Genomic DNA, 16,554 nt, shown 5'->3' with positions numbered 1-16,554 from the left:
TCGGGAGTGGTTTACTGGTTTCTGATTGCAAATTGGATCTTGTAGACGGCGGTACCTACCTAGGTATGTACTTATTGTGGTTGAAAATGTACCTACCTACAAATTACGATAAATAGGTACACAATGCAATTTTCAAAGTATTTAATTAATATCAAGCTATTTATAATGTATACAACTACAGTAGTAGGTAGGTAGGTACAGTACACGAACCTATTCACGCCCATATTCAGTATTTTGACATAATATACGTTGGTAAAATGTTATGATAAATATTGTAGACCTAGAGCCTAAGCAGATAATATAATGCGCGATTTTTTTCAGAAAAAATCCGTTCAACCTACCGAATTACTAAAATAAAAATAAATTACTAATGACAATATAAAACATAATTTAGGAATATATAGGCTGACAGACCGTCTCCACTCAGAACCGTTTTTCATATGCAATGGTTAGGTTAGGCTATTCAAATCTACAACACATTTTATTACGCGGTGGCTCAGCTGTATAGATCCTGTACAGATGAGTGACTTCTCCAGTTAATTTTTTTTTTATACATTATATAATTTTAAAAGTTGAAACGGTTTGTATCTTGGCTTGTTGCTATAATTTATTGTTCGTAATTTGTCGCCTCGCCGTATACAATATAATGTGGGTAGGTACCTACATACGTTCAGTACACCTATACCAGACAATATAATGTAGGCACAAGGCCCTGATATATTATGATTACGCAATCGCACAATACTTGTATGGTGTATAATGTATATACATCAACATCAGTGCATAACAATCTGCGCAGGACTTACCACCTACCACAACAATACTACCCAAATGTAGGTGAGTAAGTATTACGGGCGACTGTAAACTCCGCCAGAATACCGGTTAGATAAAAAAGTAATGAAAAGGTATAATGAAAAATCCATATATAATAAAGAAAATTAAATATTTCTTTATTATCTATGGTAAACTCCGCTAGTTTTATTTTCTTACCCTGGAATGGTAATATGGAAAATCTACCAGAGTTAAGGCCTTACGTATACATAACTTTTTTTATATACCTATTTATGTAAATATTATTAGGTATATTATATTAATTTTATACTGTTACTGGATTTTCTTCACTGGCGAAGTTTACAAGAGTTAACCTGAATTTTTTTTACCCAGCGTAAATTACAGTAGAAAAAGTTACTTTTTGCGGATTTTGCATGCGCCCAGTGACCACCTATACAACCCTCTGTAGGCGAGTAGGTGGGCAAGACCTTTTCCGACCTAAATCGTACTCTTTCCTTTTTCGGCCAAATCAAAAAATTTACTAAGAAATGTATTAAAGCCTACCTATATTATTATTGTTATTGATCATTTGATTACCTAGTATAGTTTGTTATTAACTAATTATTAGTTATAGAAATAGATGAATTTTACATAGGTAATTTATATTTGTAGTATTTCTTTTAAATTATGTATACAATTAAGTATGCACCTTGGTTTAAATGCGGACAAAATATGAGTATGCTTAAAGTAACAGAAGAAGTTATTGATCAAATAATTATGTATTGTTATTTATTTAATTATAACAGAAAGACAGAAAGTAGGTTTGGTCGAAAGGGGAAGGGTACAATTTTGGTCGAAAATGGCCATGCACGATTACATACTGACCTACTAGATACATATAAAACCCTGATGTAGGTGAGCAAATACTATAACCTTTACTACACAATACACACGTCTCTGTAAAGATAGTAATATATTATATAATATAGTAAATAATATTATTTTGATTGATTTTTAATGAACATGAATTCTTATTGTACATACAAGAATTGAAATACTTATTGCAATTTATTTTTACATCAGGTACCTGCACTATAAAACCATTGGTTAGTTAGCTTAAGTGTACGGATGAGGTATAAAATATGTACGATAGAACAGTATACACCATCAGTTCCAACATATTCTGTTCGCTTATGTATAACAGTTTTACTTTATAAGTATATTAATGGAGTATACTATATGTTCAAGTACATGAACCCTTTATATGGTGTTGAATTCTAATTAATCAATTAGTTTCTCAGGCCATAGAGTTTTGAATCTTGAATCTCTCTCCTAATATACATCGGGATATTCTACGAGTTTCATTACTCTTTCAATTAAAAATAAAAAATATATTTTCTTAAATACAAACATGCAATTCCAAATCATATAAACCTAAAGCTTTATTGACTTTATAAATAAATATTAAATATGATCAATATATGTACATACATGTTCATTAAATAAAAAAAAATTAAATGAATAATAAATATAAAAATAATAATAACAGGTATTAAAATTTATAAATTATATATATGGTAATAGTAAGCATACATCTTAATTATTTACACACTATCCTTGCTCAGTGATCAATAAGATCATTTTCAACCTGTTTTTATTTCAGGAAGAAAAATTATAAAGTTCTTTCAGTCCTCTAGTTTGTATAATTACTTATATAATAGGTACAATAAACTTATGTCACCATTTTGGTCTCATATAAACATTTTTTTTTGACAAAATTCACTTTTACCAAAAAAAAAAAAAAACATACATATTATATACAAATAATTATTTTATAAATCTTAAAATAAATAAAAAAAAAAACACTAATTACATAAAACAAAAATAATATTTAAATTTAGTGATAGGATAAATAGAGGTCGTCACTGCTTTTATTTGTAATATAGGTATTATAGGTTTCAAACAAAAATACTGTTACTCGATTAACTTGAAGAGTTAATATTTTGAAAAGAATAAATTGTATTTTATTCAATGTACTCAAAGTGAGTACTATACAGTGCACTTACTGTATAACAATTTAAGTAAATAGTTGTATAAAAAAAAAATATATTGATAAATATATAAGACTAATGGTTTATATATACTGAGAAAAAAACTTTAAAGTATAAAAACATTATTTAAGCTTTTCACATTTAGGCTAAAATACAAAATATTTGTGTGCATAATTACAAATTTTACTAACATACCTTTTATAATGACAGTTTTGAAGACATGTCGATGGCACAATGTATGTGCTTTGATCGCATTGGTATATGGCAAATGCTAAGAAGGAAGTCCAAGTGCTGCGGGGTTTTGTTGTTTAGACTGCAATTGCATGTGCTGTTGTTGCATGTGTAAGCTTTGTTGTTGTAGGTGCATTTGTTGTTGCATATGTAGTTGTTGTTGTTGCTGTAAATGGAGATGATGTTGTTGAGGTGGTGATACAAATGGTTTCAGTTGAATTGGAAATTGTCCATCTGTCCACGATATAAGAGCGTGTTCAGGCATTTCGGACGATTGAAAATGGTCTTTAAGTAATGTTTGTGAAAAGTTAGAGTGCATTTGCAGTGCTTCATTTTCTCTAACAGGATCATTGCACATTCTATATAAATCTAAACACAATTGTAAAAAATTAGAAATTACTAACTCAAATTACTTACAATAAAAAAAAATTAAAAACAAAATTAAAATATGTATATTTATACTAATGAAATACCTTTAAGAATAGCTGAAGCCCATAGCTGTACATGGACATCAGGAATTTTACTAGCTAACTGCATTGCAGGGGTGACCATGTTCATACTTTCTCTACTATTGCCTAATGATAAAAATATATGACCAAGCAACACTAAGGAACAACTTGTCAGACGGTTTAAATCTTCTGCATTAGCCATTTTTAATGTTTCCCTTAAGTATCTCCTAGATAATAATATTAAATTATTAAACATTTAATGTGTTATGCAATTTTATAGTTGCTTTTATACATTTCAATACTGGAAATTAAAAATTAAGTTTTATTTTGAGTTTATTTACAACACACATAAGTGATAAGTAAAGTAAATGTAAACTATGGAAATTAAAATAAAGTTTTATCAAAAACTTGTCTCAACACAGTAAAATCTAATATTGTGTGTATTTTTTCGAAATTTAAAGAAAATATTGATTATTCTGTTCTTGAAAATGATTCTGACTAACAAAAAAATATGAGTACAGAATACAGATTATAATTAAATATGATAAAAAAAGAAGCTTACCATTTAAAAACTAATGAACAATAATTATTTAATAACTATATTCAAATTAAATATAAAGTACACTATTTGATATTTTGTATTTAGTTTAAACAGTTAACTCACTTTGCTTCATTGTAACGGGCTTGGAAAAATGATTGCAAACCTTGAACATAGTATGCAGCAGCTCTAAGACTGTGTGAGTGCGAAGTTAGAGTTTCTGGGTTTATACGGTCTAAAAGGGCATTAAGTTCTACATCTCTTTTACCTCTTAAGTAAACAATAGCTAAATTGAGGTTTGCAAATGTCCACAGCTCACGTTCTTGTGATAACTGTAAAATAAGATTTATAATATAATGTCTATAAATTATACACATTCAACATGTTTTATTAAATTCTTGTGATAAATTTGGTTAATAGCTCAATAAAAAGCTTATTGACCTTGTAAAATTTATAGAACCTTGAATTCAAGTATATGAAAGTCAAATTACTTCTGATTTATTTTTTAACAACTTTTTGGAACAAAAATTACATAAAATAGATCTTAACAAATTTAACAAAAGAATGAATATTATATATCATATTGCATAAAAATAAGTTTCAATGTCTTTAATATATAAGATGTAAAGTGAAAGAGGATCAGATATTTTAATTAATTTGACTATTTATGTAACAATATAATACTGTCAATTGAAAAAAAAAATAACCTGTATATTTTTTCTATTAAACAAAATAAATTTATAATATAATTCATTTAATAAATGAGTTTATATAAAATGTAAATGTATACAAAAATGCAGTGGTCGAGATGCTACTAGTTTTTTGTAGCACACTAACGCTACAGCTACTCCTCCAAAAAAGTAGCTAGCTACCACTATCGCTACTTTTTTTTAAATGTAGCGCACTGCTTCTAACGCTATTATCTAAATGTAGCGCACTACTATTTCGCTACATTTTTAAAAATGTTCTAATTGAAAACTAGTATTTGTAGTTTGTACTGATTTAAAATTTGGTCACTGGACAGGACCCAGGACAAAAACTTCACTAATACACTTATCATTATCATAATATAAATAAACAAATATAATCATAATTGAAATGTTTAGCGCACTATAGTATTTCCCTATCTAAGTCATAATGTAGTGACGCTACGTCAATCTCTACAATTAGCGCGCTACTCCCGACCACTGCAAAAATGCAAGGAAATAGCTATGTTAGTTGCATATTCTTATGCAGGGGTTTAAGTGGAGGGGCAGGGGGACTCATTCCTACCTCTAACAGAGGTTAAAAAGCATCCTCTTTAAAAATGTAGTAATATTTGTGGTTTAAATTTTACATGAAATAAATTACAAATTTTAACATTATTCAGGATTAAATGTGGGATGAGCATGCTTACACAATTACTGTTTAATATTTATGCATTACATATACAATTTACATTATACAAAAAATTATGCATGGAACGCTTATAAATGTTGGCCATTAAATAATAGCTGTAGCGAGGCCCCTTAAGCCCTAGTCTAGGCAGATATTTTATGTTCTACTTTTTAGTATACCTACCCTTAAAGAAGTAGTAAATTGCATTTCAGCAGCGTCCATACAGTTCATACTCATAGCATATAGGCCAATGAGCATATGAAGTTGAGGACGGTGAGAATTTAAAAGCCTTGGGTGTCTTTGACAAATACTACATACTTGAGACATCTCGCGTAATGCTTGTGATTTATTTCCAGTTACTAGTCTACACATAACCATGTTTTCGAGTAACATTAACTGGAAGACTGACAATATTGGGGTTTTATTGTCACCGGCTATAAAAAATAAATGTAAAGAGTACAAAAATAAATTAATAATCTTTTTTTTTTTTGTCCACTCATAAATTACCTTTTAGTTTTTCAATCTGTGCCAAAGCTTTATCAGTGTACTTTTGCGCTTTGTCCATGTACCCTGCTTGCATACTATGCATTACAGTAACTAAATAGACTACAACATATAATTGTTCTTTGGGCATCCATATGAACATATCACCCATGTTAGATCCACATACAACTGCAACAAAATTATTATTTATTTTAAATTACATTAACTAACATGGCTATTTTCTTAGTTAGAATTATGAATGAAGTTTTCTAATTTTGAATTTCACTTATTAGAATAAAAGTAATGTACGCATTTTATAAAGTTTAACCTAATTTAGTACAGTTAAAACAGAAAACCATTAAAAAGGAATCAAGTCGACTAAAACAAAATGTTCTATGCCTTAGTAGAAACCCTTTTATTTAGATAAATATGAATAATAATTAATTTAGCTAAAGATATTCAATTGGCTGCTTACTATATTATTTACTTGAATGAATTAAAAACTAGAGAAATTGGAACTTATTTAAAAAATATACAGCTGGACACGTTTTGTCACATACAACCTATATTGAACAAATAGATATAAGCTGTTTGTGATATTTAATTTTTTTTAAGTATTATTTGGTATTATGGAAATAACATTTTAAAAAAGGCCATAACATTTTTATTTTATGAAAAAATTAGTTTTAACTGAAAAAACTACGGTTTTATAAAAAATAATAATAATAAACAACAAACTTTAGAAAGAAATTAGTGAATAGTTAAAGCATAAAGACTAGGATTTATTTAAATTGTCAATAATAACCTTCATCGGAGGGCCAAGTAGGCTGCATGATTGTCAGAATACTTTGTTGTAACTGTTTTAAACATGGTTTGACACTCTTTACTTGCCCAGCCATTAAATAATGACATACCTTTAAATAAACAATAATAATTGATGAAAAATAATTACATGAAATATAATTAATATAATTGAAATCATTACTTGTAAAACTAAAAAGAAAACTTTTAGATATTCTTTCTGATACTGGCTGGCTTGCCAATTATCAACTAAATATCCCGCTTGGGTTAACAACGGAGAAACTTCTGTGATTTTTTTGTCAATAAGCAGTAACTGAGTAACAGTAACATACAACAAGAAAATAAAAATATTTAAAAAATCAGTTCTCATTGTTCTCAATACATACAATATTGAAAATAAAAAAAAATTAAAATACATACCATGCACCTGCTGAGCAGAAAAAGTACTCGGGTATAAGCTGCCGACGATATGTGAGCGTAATCAACGCCAACACCAAGTAGGCTGCTCGCCAATTCGTAATCTTTTTCTACAGCATGTATTTGCTATAAAACAAAAAAAAAAATTAAAAAATGAACGGAAAACAGTTTGTCAACATTGAAGTTGGTTACGCATTTTCGGTGAAAGCTGTTTGCGCTTTTACTCACGGCTAATTGAAATATAAGTCTACAGTGCCAGTAGATGTTGTGTTGCGACAGTTCAACGGCTTTCCTCAGAATTGGCTTGGCCAGATTCGATTGGTTCTGTTGCTGGTATAATTCAGCCACGACACTGGCTGCCTCGAATTTGACATCGTCGAACGCGTTGATGGACTGCGACAGCAACCACTATGGACAGGCAAAAATCAAGTTAAGTATGTCGTCGGTCCGAGGGGTGGGGGGGTCGGACGATGACCGATCGGCAGCGGGATTACCGCTTGTTCTAGGTGAGTCCGAGCTAGGTCCGTGTTTTTCGTGTACTGCAGAAGTATGTTGCCCAGCTGCAGATGGGTCCGGGCCTCGACCCTCGGCGGAGGTTTGAAACTGAAAACGGCCTGTAGACACTGGATACACATCTTGATGCGATTTGACGTCCGGAAGTTTTCTGCCAGCCCTAGTAATGACAGGTACCACGCATCTTGCGATGACGCCATCGGACGGCGAGGAAGTATCCGTCGGAAACGTTTGGGGAAAGTATAAGACAACTGTAGAGATATTTCCTTTTTAACAGTTACATATTACATTTATCAACAATTGTTATAATCACGAAAAATTGTCAACAAACACACACACTTAAAAGTTAAAACACTAGCAAGAGCAACTGTCTTTGGAACCTGACCGCTGTTACAAACTTACCGGATACCAAGTGTATGGTAGCATACGATAACCTTATCATGTGGGCGTTCGATCCAAGTGATAAGCACTTCTCCGAAAAATGATAAAGATCTGAGAAAATGAGAAATGATAACTATGAGCAGTGAGCACAAAACATAAGACAAGTGGTGACTGCGATGGTTCCGAAATTAAAAAAGTATTACCGACTGTCACTTACTCACTTATCAGTGCTCAATTAAATACCACGGAAAGTACAAATTAAAAGACGATCAAAAAGAAGGCGTAAGTTGTCGGTAACCGTTTTTTCCGATTGGGCCAAATCTTACCATATTTAATGCTATAGATTCGGACGTTCAGTTGACATGTAACGATCGGTTGCATACTTTTTAACCAACTCAATATATAATGGTTTACAATATTTACATGTTTATTTGATTAGATGATTCTGCGGTAACCGGAAGATTATCTATATCAATACACATTACACAATCACTTTTTTTTCGTACTAATAATTTCGCCATAGCATGGGATAAATAGATATTGGAAAGATATTGAAGAGTAGATTTACACAATAAGAATTATTTACACATAATATGACGTTAAGGGAGGTAAAATACAAATATAGGAATACCCCCAATATCCTTTAAAAAATTAAAGATTATTTCTTTAAAGAGTAATATTATATGAATATACAATTATTTATAATCTATAATCAATCGCAGGTGGATTATTCAAAAATAAGAAGTAAACACTCAACATCATGAACTACAACTATCACGGACTATAATAGTAGTTAATTGTAAACAAATAACGAATCAGCGATAATATGCTAATGAATCATTGATAAAAAACCATTGAGTAAAATATTATTATATAAATAAATATAATGATATTTATTAATAATAATATATAATTATTATATTCATTATATAAAAACTGTGATAAAAGCTGAAAGCCTTGTTAAAAGAATGTTATTACCACGATTGTTTATCTTAAACCGTGGTTATTACTTTCTATTTCAACATTTCAAAAACAAAAATCGTTGACGGCACCGCTATCTATCAGCTATCGATAAAAGGCAGAAAGCGGTTGATGTTTTTCGGCATTTGAAGAAAAGTTTAAAACGATGACTGTAGATGGCGCTAATTGTATGGTCTAAACGCGTTGATTGAGTATTGAACACGGACCAAGATATACCTTCTAGTGGATAATATACTAATGTAATATCTTAGTCCGTGGTATTGACTATTATTTATTAGTATTTGTGACAATGCGACCATCGCACCATCGATAACGTTATTCACAAACTTCAATTCCAACACTCCTGATAAGAATATCAGGATATCTATTGCTACTAATGGCTAAAACCATCTGTTGTTAGGTCAATGTATCACTACAATATTTAATATTATAATATCTCGTGGCAATTTATAGAATATTCAGAATTCCAATTAATTTACACAAAATTTGTTCATAACAAATTTCTTAATTTTTTTCTTTAAATAAAAACCATGTTTATAATTTTGTGAATTAATATGGAATAAATTAATATAATACATTTAATTAATAGAACAAATATGGCTAGAGTACTAATTATTTTTAATTTACGTTAGGTTAGTCATGGAAAAATATTTTAAAAATAAATTATTTGGAAGGGGTCCATGTAGTGATGATTAAAATTGGTCTTGGTCTTGCGGTCTCGAAACTCGCAAGACTCTTGCTGCAAGACCAAGACCAAGACCAAGATGGTACTAGTCTAGCAAGACCAAGACCAAGATTAGGCTTGCAAGAACAAGACCAAACCAATACCGAAGTTGCAAGACTCTTGCAGTTTTGCACTTTTTTTTCCCCCCCGAAAACACAATAGTGTACTTATCTAAATTCCATTAACTAATAATTTATAACGAAAATAATAAGAATTTATTTGTATTGTTATGAAATTTTATCGGTACCTACCTATTCGAGGAAATGACGAACTATGAAAAAAAGATTTAAAATATAATGAGAATTAATATTATAAAATAACATAGTTGTTTCATACTAATTAACAATTACTGAAAAATTATTTTATTTTCCCAAAATCGATAAAAAAGTCGAAAGTTGTCTTGCTAATAAAATAATGTATGTCCATAACACACCTTTACTTTGAATCGAATATACTAATAATTGCTGAAAGTCATTACGGACTACGTTAGGTATCATTTTAATAGGAAGTGCGTTTTTATTTTCGTTCGTAGCTTGTGCGATTTTTCTGTACTGGACATTGTGTTCTTAAACTATAGTGTCTTATACAGTACGTCAGTACCTATAGTAAGTTTTAAACGAGTATAATAAAATTTAAATTGTTTGATTTGTTTTATGTTAATGTTTGATTTATGAATATACTATGTAATATATTGGACTAAGTTTCATCTTAGAGATCTAGCAAAAAACCTACACACAGCTATAACAGGTATTTAGTTTTTTTTTTTTTTTATATATATTTTGTGAAAATAGCAAGAGTCTTGCGAGAGTCTTGCACAAGACCAAGACCAAGACCATGATTTTGAAAGTCTTGGTATTGGTCTTGTTTTGATCATCACTAGATCCGTGCAAAAACAAAGCAATTCCGTTTTAAACAAAATCATGATATTTAATAAAGAAAAAAATTACGAGTATACCTTTGCAAGAACAAGGCAGATCCAACAACCTGTAGGTATAGGAAATATAATGCACTTGGAACAGTCTGGTTTTTAGGGTTCCATATGGTAAAACGGGACCCTATTACTAAGGCTCCGCTGTCCGTCCGTCCGTCTGTCACCAGACTGTATCTCATGAACCATGAAAGTTAGAAAGTTGAAATTTTCACAGATTATGTATTTCTGTTGCCGCTATAACAACAAATACTAAAAATCCTAGAATATATAATATAAGCAGTGTTGCCGACATGTTTATAGCTGATGATGGTACGGGACCCTTCGTGAGCGAGTCCGACTCCCACTCGGCCGGTTTTTTATTTTATTTTCTGGCCAAAAACTTGATAACTCTAAGAGAATATTATAAATTATAATAGTTATCTGTTCAAAAATCAAAATACAAGAAAGCTCTTAAGATTAAAATGGTTTTTTTGATTTTCAGAAAAGCTTTGAAATATGACTTTGTCTGGTTTTTGCAAGGACTCCTTGCACGTCTTATTTTAGACGTTTCTTTAAAATTAAATGCTGAGATCGCTAATAACAATGGAATAATTCGATAATACATTACCTACGAAAAACCAAGGAAAAAGAACAAATTTTATATTTTTCTAGGTATATTAATATATTATGTCTTATTTTTATTTCATTAAACATACATTTTAATTTTCTAAATACAAATTTAGATCAATAATCCATCTTACCAGGTATTCTCTGATCAGATTTACTCGAACCTACTTATATCATGCAATTAATAAATAATATGAAATTAATTAATTACAGGATATATAAAATATAATTAAAAACAATTTTAGATAGGTATAACATTATAATAATATATATTAAATTACCTACATTTTGTTAATATATTTTATATTGAATTTCGCATGGTTTATATTTAAAAAAGGATCGTTAAATAAACAAGTTCGGAAAGCTCATATTGCAAGCTTGCTAAATTACTTGTTTTTAAACATATTTTAATATGGGTAATGTAATAAATAATTATAATTCCATATATAATGTATGTACGATGAACCTACAGTAACTACAGACAATAAATAATTAAAAATCAACAATCGTAACTAATAAGTAATAACTATATAATGTACATACCTACTGCCTACTTGTAACAAGCGAATAGACCAGGGGTGTCCACTTACAGCCCGCAGGCCAAATTCGGCCTGCCAAGGTTTTTTCACTGGCCCGCCAAGCTCGTTACTGTTTTGAAAATAATATATTTATTACATTTTTTTCATTTAGTTTTCATTCTTTTTTATTTATTCAATTAATCAAATAAAATAATAAAATAAATTTGATCAGTCGAATAGAGTAAAAATATAATAAGTAAATATAGTAACATTAATAATAAAAAAAATATACGTTAGGTAACGATACAATATGTATAAGAATTGTCACTTGAAAAGTTTTCAATATCGCTTGTACCCCATTATTATAATCGTCACATCATTTATGACTGGATTTGTATTTTTATAAATTTGGACGAAATTAGATATATAAACGAAGAATAACAATTATAGTTATTTTGTTGTAATTTAAAAGTATAATTTGTGAGTGGTACCTGAAATTTTTAAAGTATATTATTCATCATTATATCGTATATTTTTTATAGCTAACCTACTTAGCTAACATTATTAATGTTTTCTAATAAATACTTTAATAATAATAAAATAATAATAAAATTTACTTAGTGATATTTTAGGCAATTTTTTTAAAATTTTAATTTCGTTAATATGTGTCAGCGGACTTACCAAAATCTGAAGTTCATCTAGTGTAGTTGGATCGGATTGGACTTTTGTTTTTCTATGGTTTCTGATAGTTCGTTTTAATATCTATTCAACTAAATAATTTATATATTAACTAGTCACTAGGTAATACCTACAATAAAATGATTTACCATATCATGGATGCTTTTTCTTAACAGCCTAATGCCCGTATGCATATTATAGTAAATGATGTGACACATAAATTGGCTATGCAATATGCATACGGCCATGATAGTTTATCATATATTAATATCATCCTTTGTGACTCATATATTTATGTGCATACGGGCATAAATAAGTCAAACAGCTTTTAGGTCTAATTTTGTATCTGAAGGAAACTTACCTATTAGGTATATAAAATAATGTAATCAATAACATAGTTACCTTTTTTTATCTTAAAGATACTCTATGCCTCTATATGATATACAAATATAAAATAGTACCTTTATTGCTATATAATTATACAAATTTAGCTATATAGATACAAATATATAAGACACATTATGCTAATCAAAACTGCCCAACAAAACAAAAACTAAATTTTCCCATCACGGAAATACTACTTCCGAAACATAGTACTTATAACATAGTTAAATAGTTTTTATAAATATTTAAATGTATATAATATACTATATATATTATATATTTTTTAATTTTTAAAAAATTACAATTTGGTTACAATAGCATTGAACAGATGGAGCACCTGGTCAGCTGGATTATTGATCTAAATTTGTAATAAATTAGAAAATTAAAACTTATGTCTAATGAAATATGACATAATACAGTAAAATATAAAAATTTGTTTTTTTCATGTTTTTTTCCTAGGGTTTTTCCGTGATTCAAAAACAGACTTTAAACTTAAAATTATATATCAATATTTTACTATCGGCTAGTTTAGTAGGTATCTCATAAATACATTTTAATTCTTGGCCTTGGCATTTCCTTATCAGTGGTCTGGACGGTCAAGGACTTAATAAATAATTTCTATATACATTACAGACACGTGCAGATCTTGTTATTAGAGAGGGTAGCTGCATTTTTGAAAGATAATTTGTAAGATATTTCATTAATATGACTACCTATATGAGTCATGGTTCAAGATATAAGATTGTCTAATATTTGCAATTATATACTATATTTGGAGGATAACAATTAGCTCTCAGGAGGGTCTTCTGTCCACCCTACCCCTCCCGTGCGCATGATGCATGTCTATAATTTACATTAACCACCATTGAATCTCTTAAGTACTAATAAAAAAACTCATAAACGGTTCAGCACCCATTCAAATCTTCCGATTATTATCCTTGCTACAAAACACATTCCAAGGTAACCCAATCTGACTCCTGAAATTGAACTGGTGTAAGAATTTACTTCCTCATTAAAAATATATTCACATTATAGCCATAGGGTGCCACCACTGGGTAACTTCCACACTCCAGTATCCAGTCCCGATTACTCCAAAATTGTACACGCCAAAAGTTATATTTTATTAGAAAATAAAAATATCTATACCCAGCCCAGAAACATATTTATGTTAAAAAATAAATGTATGTATACTTATGTGTTTTCAATATTTTCAAAATACTGTAAAAAGTATAAGAAGAAGCTATGAAGAACTAAATGTTGAATTACATTTTCAAGCCTTAGTGGAATAAATGGAATTATAACTATATATAATATAAATAAACAATTTTCGTAACGTTGACAAATTATTTCAAAATTTGAAATCAAATGCTTATATTATACGCCAATAAAATTGTGCTTATGTATTTGTGATATTTCTTAATTTATTACTATAAGTACTATAGTCTATTACGAAGAACCTTGTATTACACGTTCAATTTTATTAACTGCAAAATTCAGTTAATCAACATTTAGTAGGTAGTAATATTAATATTCAGTATAATATACTACTATATAATATAATAATAATAATTATAATTATAATAATAACTGCATAAGTATAATTATAGTCTAAATATTTTGAAATATTTTTTGTGTATTGTTAGGTACTAATAATTAGTAATTTAAGTGGTAGTAGCATGTTTAAGATTTCTATATTTCTATTTGATCTTGATATAGGTATACATATTATATCTTTATCTAGGATATATAAAGTTATACGGTAAAAATGTACAACTCAGAATGATTATTGTAGTTTGGGCTTTTACAAACGGTAGATATGGCAAATATTAAGATAAGTATTCAACCAATGTCGGTTAAAGTTCAAAAAATTAAAAAACGTGTAAGATTTAATTGGACATTATAACTGTAGGTACTAGGTATAAACTATAAAATATTATTCTTTTATGTTGAATTATATTTATATAAGAAAAACTTATCCATATTATTTAGTATTTACTAATTAGCTAGGCAAAAAATTATTTTTATTTATTAGTGCAATAAGCTTTTACTTTTCATAAATATTACGGAAGACAATTTTAATTTTATTATTTTTTATCACTGCATATTTAGTTATACGATGACACGCATAGATTTTTTTTAAAATTTGTTTGGATCGAAATTTGCATTGGTTTGTTATACATTTTTTTAAAACAATTACATCTTTTCAACCCTTATCTACCAGTAAAAAAGAGCTGTGAAATCGCTTGCCAAATTTACATACCTATTTCATTCACAGAATTATTGCTGAACCTAAAAAAATTTCTTAGCACAGTGTGTAGATTTAATTTTATGTATAATGTTTAGTTAGTAAGTGTTCACGCTTTAGTACTCAAACTAAAAGATTTATTTATTTTTATTTATCGGCTACTAAGCACTAAATATAACACACATTTAACACACAATATCAATACAGCAAAATAAATACATGTTAAGGGGATTCGAAACCGTGATCTTCTGTTTTTGTCTAACACACACGTGACATAGATTTTAGACTGGCCCTTTGTCAAACATACCAATTGATCTAATGAAGCGACAAGAATTCTAAAAAGAGATTCGAATTTGTCGTCAAGTCTACTTGAAATTGACCTTCCCACATTTTTGATATTATCCCCTAAATTCCTAAAAATTTTATATTATAAAAAAGTATTTAAAAATTGTCGTATCTTAATTTTTTGAGAAGTTAAAATCAAAAAATCAAAAATGTGGGAATGTCGATTTTAATTAGACTTGACGACAAATTCAAATCTATTTTTAGAATTCTTATCGCTTTATTAGATCAATTGGTATGTTTGACAAAGAACCAGTCTAAAATCTATGTCGCGTGTGTGTTAGACAAGAACAGAAAATCACGGTTTCGAATCCCCTCAATACATTTATGGGGATGATGATGGTAGCCTGCTCGCGGCCTCCCTGCATATGCTATTTTTCTGGACGTCGATGTTCTAACAACCAGAAACAGCCAATTAAAATAGCATAACGAATACCATCACCTAACTGTCAATTCTCAGCATTATTATTATTACTCAATAACACACAGTAATATGCAGCGCGAAAACGGCCCTTTTCAGGGCCCCTCAACGTTGAGACTAGGTACTAAAATATTGACTGACCATGATAGTAGTAAGGTACTGCTTTTAAAATATCAGAGCAAGTAATGACCTTTTACTACGACTGACTTTTTACCGTTACTTTTTGGCCAATGAATAGGTACTTTTAACTGTTTTAATGTTTTCGTTCGAAATTTGCATTATTTTATTCGTTATTTTTTGGTGTACCTACTTTATAAGATGCCTACAATTGTGCCTACCGGATAAATAAGTGTATATTTTCACAATTTCGAACCATTATTGTAGATATTGAACTGATTTTTATATTGTACATACGACATACCAACAGTTTTTGAGTATTTGACTTAATTAAAATTGAGTCATATTTTTCAAGAGTAGTTATGTATACGAAATATTTTTATGATTGATAGTGCTAATAATTTCGATTTCTAAACAACCTTAAAAGTTATTTATTTATTTACATTACATTTTTTTTTTTTGGAATTTTACAATTTTTTCATACCTACATATTTAATATTTTCTAAAAAAAAATTGATTGTATATTTTTCCTGTTTTATATCCTATAGCTTACCAGCCCTAATTATTCAATGTATCCATATCCTCCCATTTGTCT

The 16,554-nt window shown here is 29.1% G+C and overlaps 1 protein-coding gene across 1 annotated transcript; it reads right to left on the bottom strand.

Moving 5' to 3' along the window:
• Window positions 1-2,675: 2,675 nt before the first annotated feature.
• On the bottom strand, window positions 2,676-7,945 carry LOC100168113 (MAU2 chromatid cohesion factor homolog). The gene is made up of 10 exons (XM_001943184.5): window positions 7,613-7,945; window positions 7,347-7,526; window positions 7,122-7,244; window positions 6,886-7,014; window positions 6,706-6,814; window positions 5,925-6,089; window positions 5,601-5,851; window positions 4,167-4,372; window positions 3,527-3,729; window positions 2,676-3,422 (listed from the first exon to the last, which is right to left on the bottom strand). The coding sequence occupies exons 1-10, from the start codon at window positions 7,829-7,831 to the stop codon at window positions 3,094-3,096; spliced, it is 1,914 nt and encodes a 637-aa protein (XP_001943219.2). The 5' UTR covers window positions 7,832-7,945; the 3' UTR covers window positions 2,676-3,093.
• Between the last annotated feature and the right edge of the window lie 8,609 nt (window positions 7,946-16,554).

Source organism: Acyrthosiphon pisum, chromosome A1, assembly GCF_005508785.2.
Source record: "Acyrthosiphon pisum isolate AL4f chromosome A1, pea_aphid_22Mar2018_4r6ur, whole genome shotgun sequence".
Classification (NCBI taxonomy): domain Eukaryota; kingdom Metazoa; phylum Arthropoda; class Insecta; order Hemiptera; family Aphididae; genus Acyrthosiphon; species Acyrthosiphon pisum.
This window is presented reverse-complemented; position numbering and strand designations above follow the sequence as displayed.

What these genes read in the sequence shown, in the direction of transcription:
- LOC100168113 (XM_001943184.5), bottom strand. Translation starts at nt 7,831, where the DNA reads ATGGCGTCATCGCAAGATGCGTGGTACCTGTCATTACTAGGGCTGGCA. An exon ending in ACAGATTGAAAAACTAAAAG is followed by an intron (nt 5,852 to 5,924) that starts GTAATTTATGAG and finishes TATTTTTTATAG; the next exon opens with CCGGTGACAATAAAACCCCA. An exon ending in GGCTTCAGCTATTCTTAAAG is followed by an intron (nt 3,423 to 3,526) that starts GTATTTCATTAG and finishes AATTGTGTTTAG; the next exon opens with ATTTATATAGAATGTGCAAT.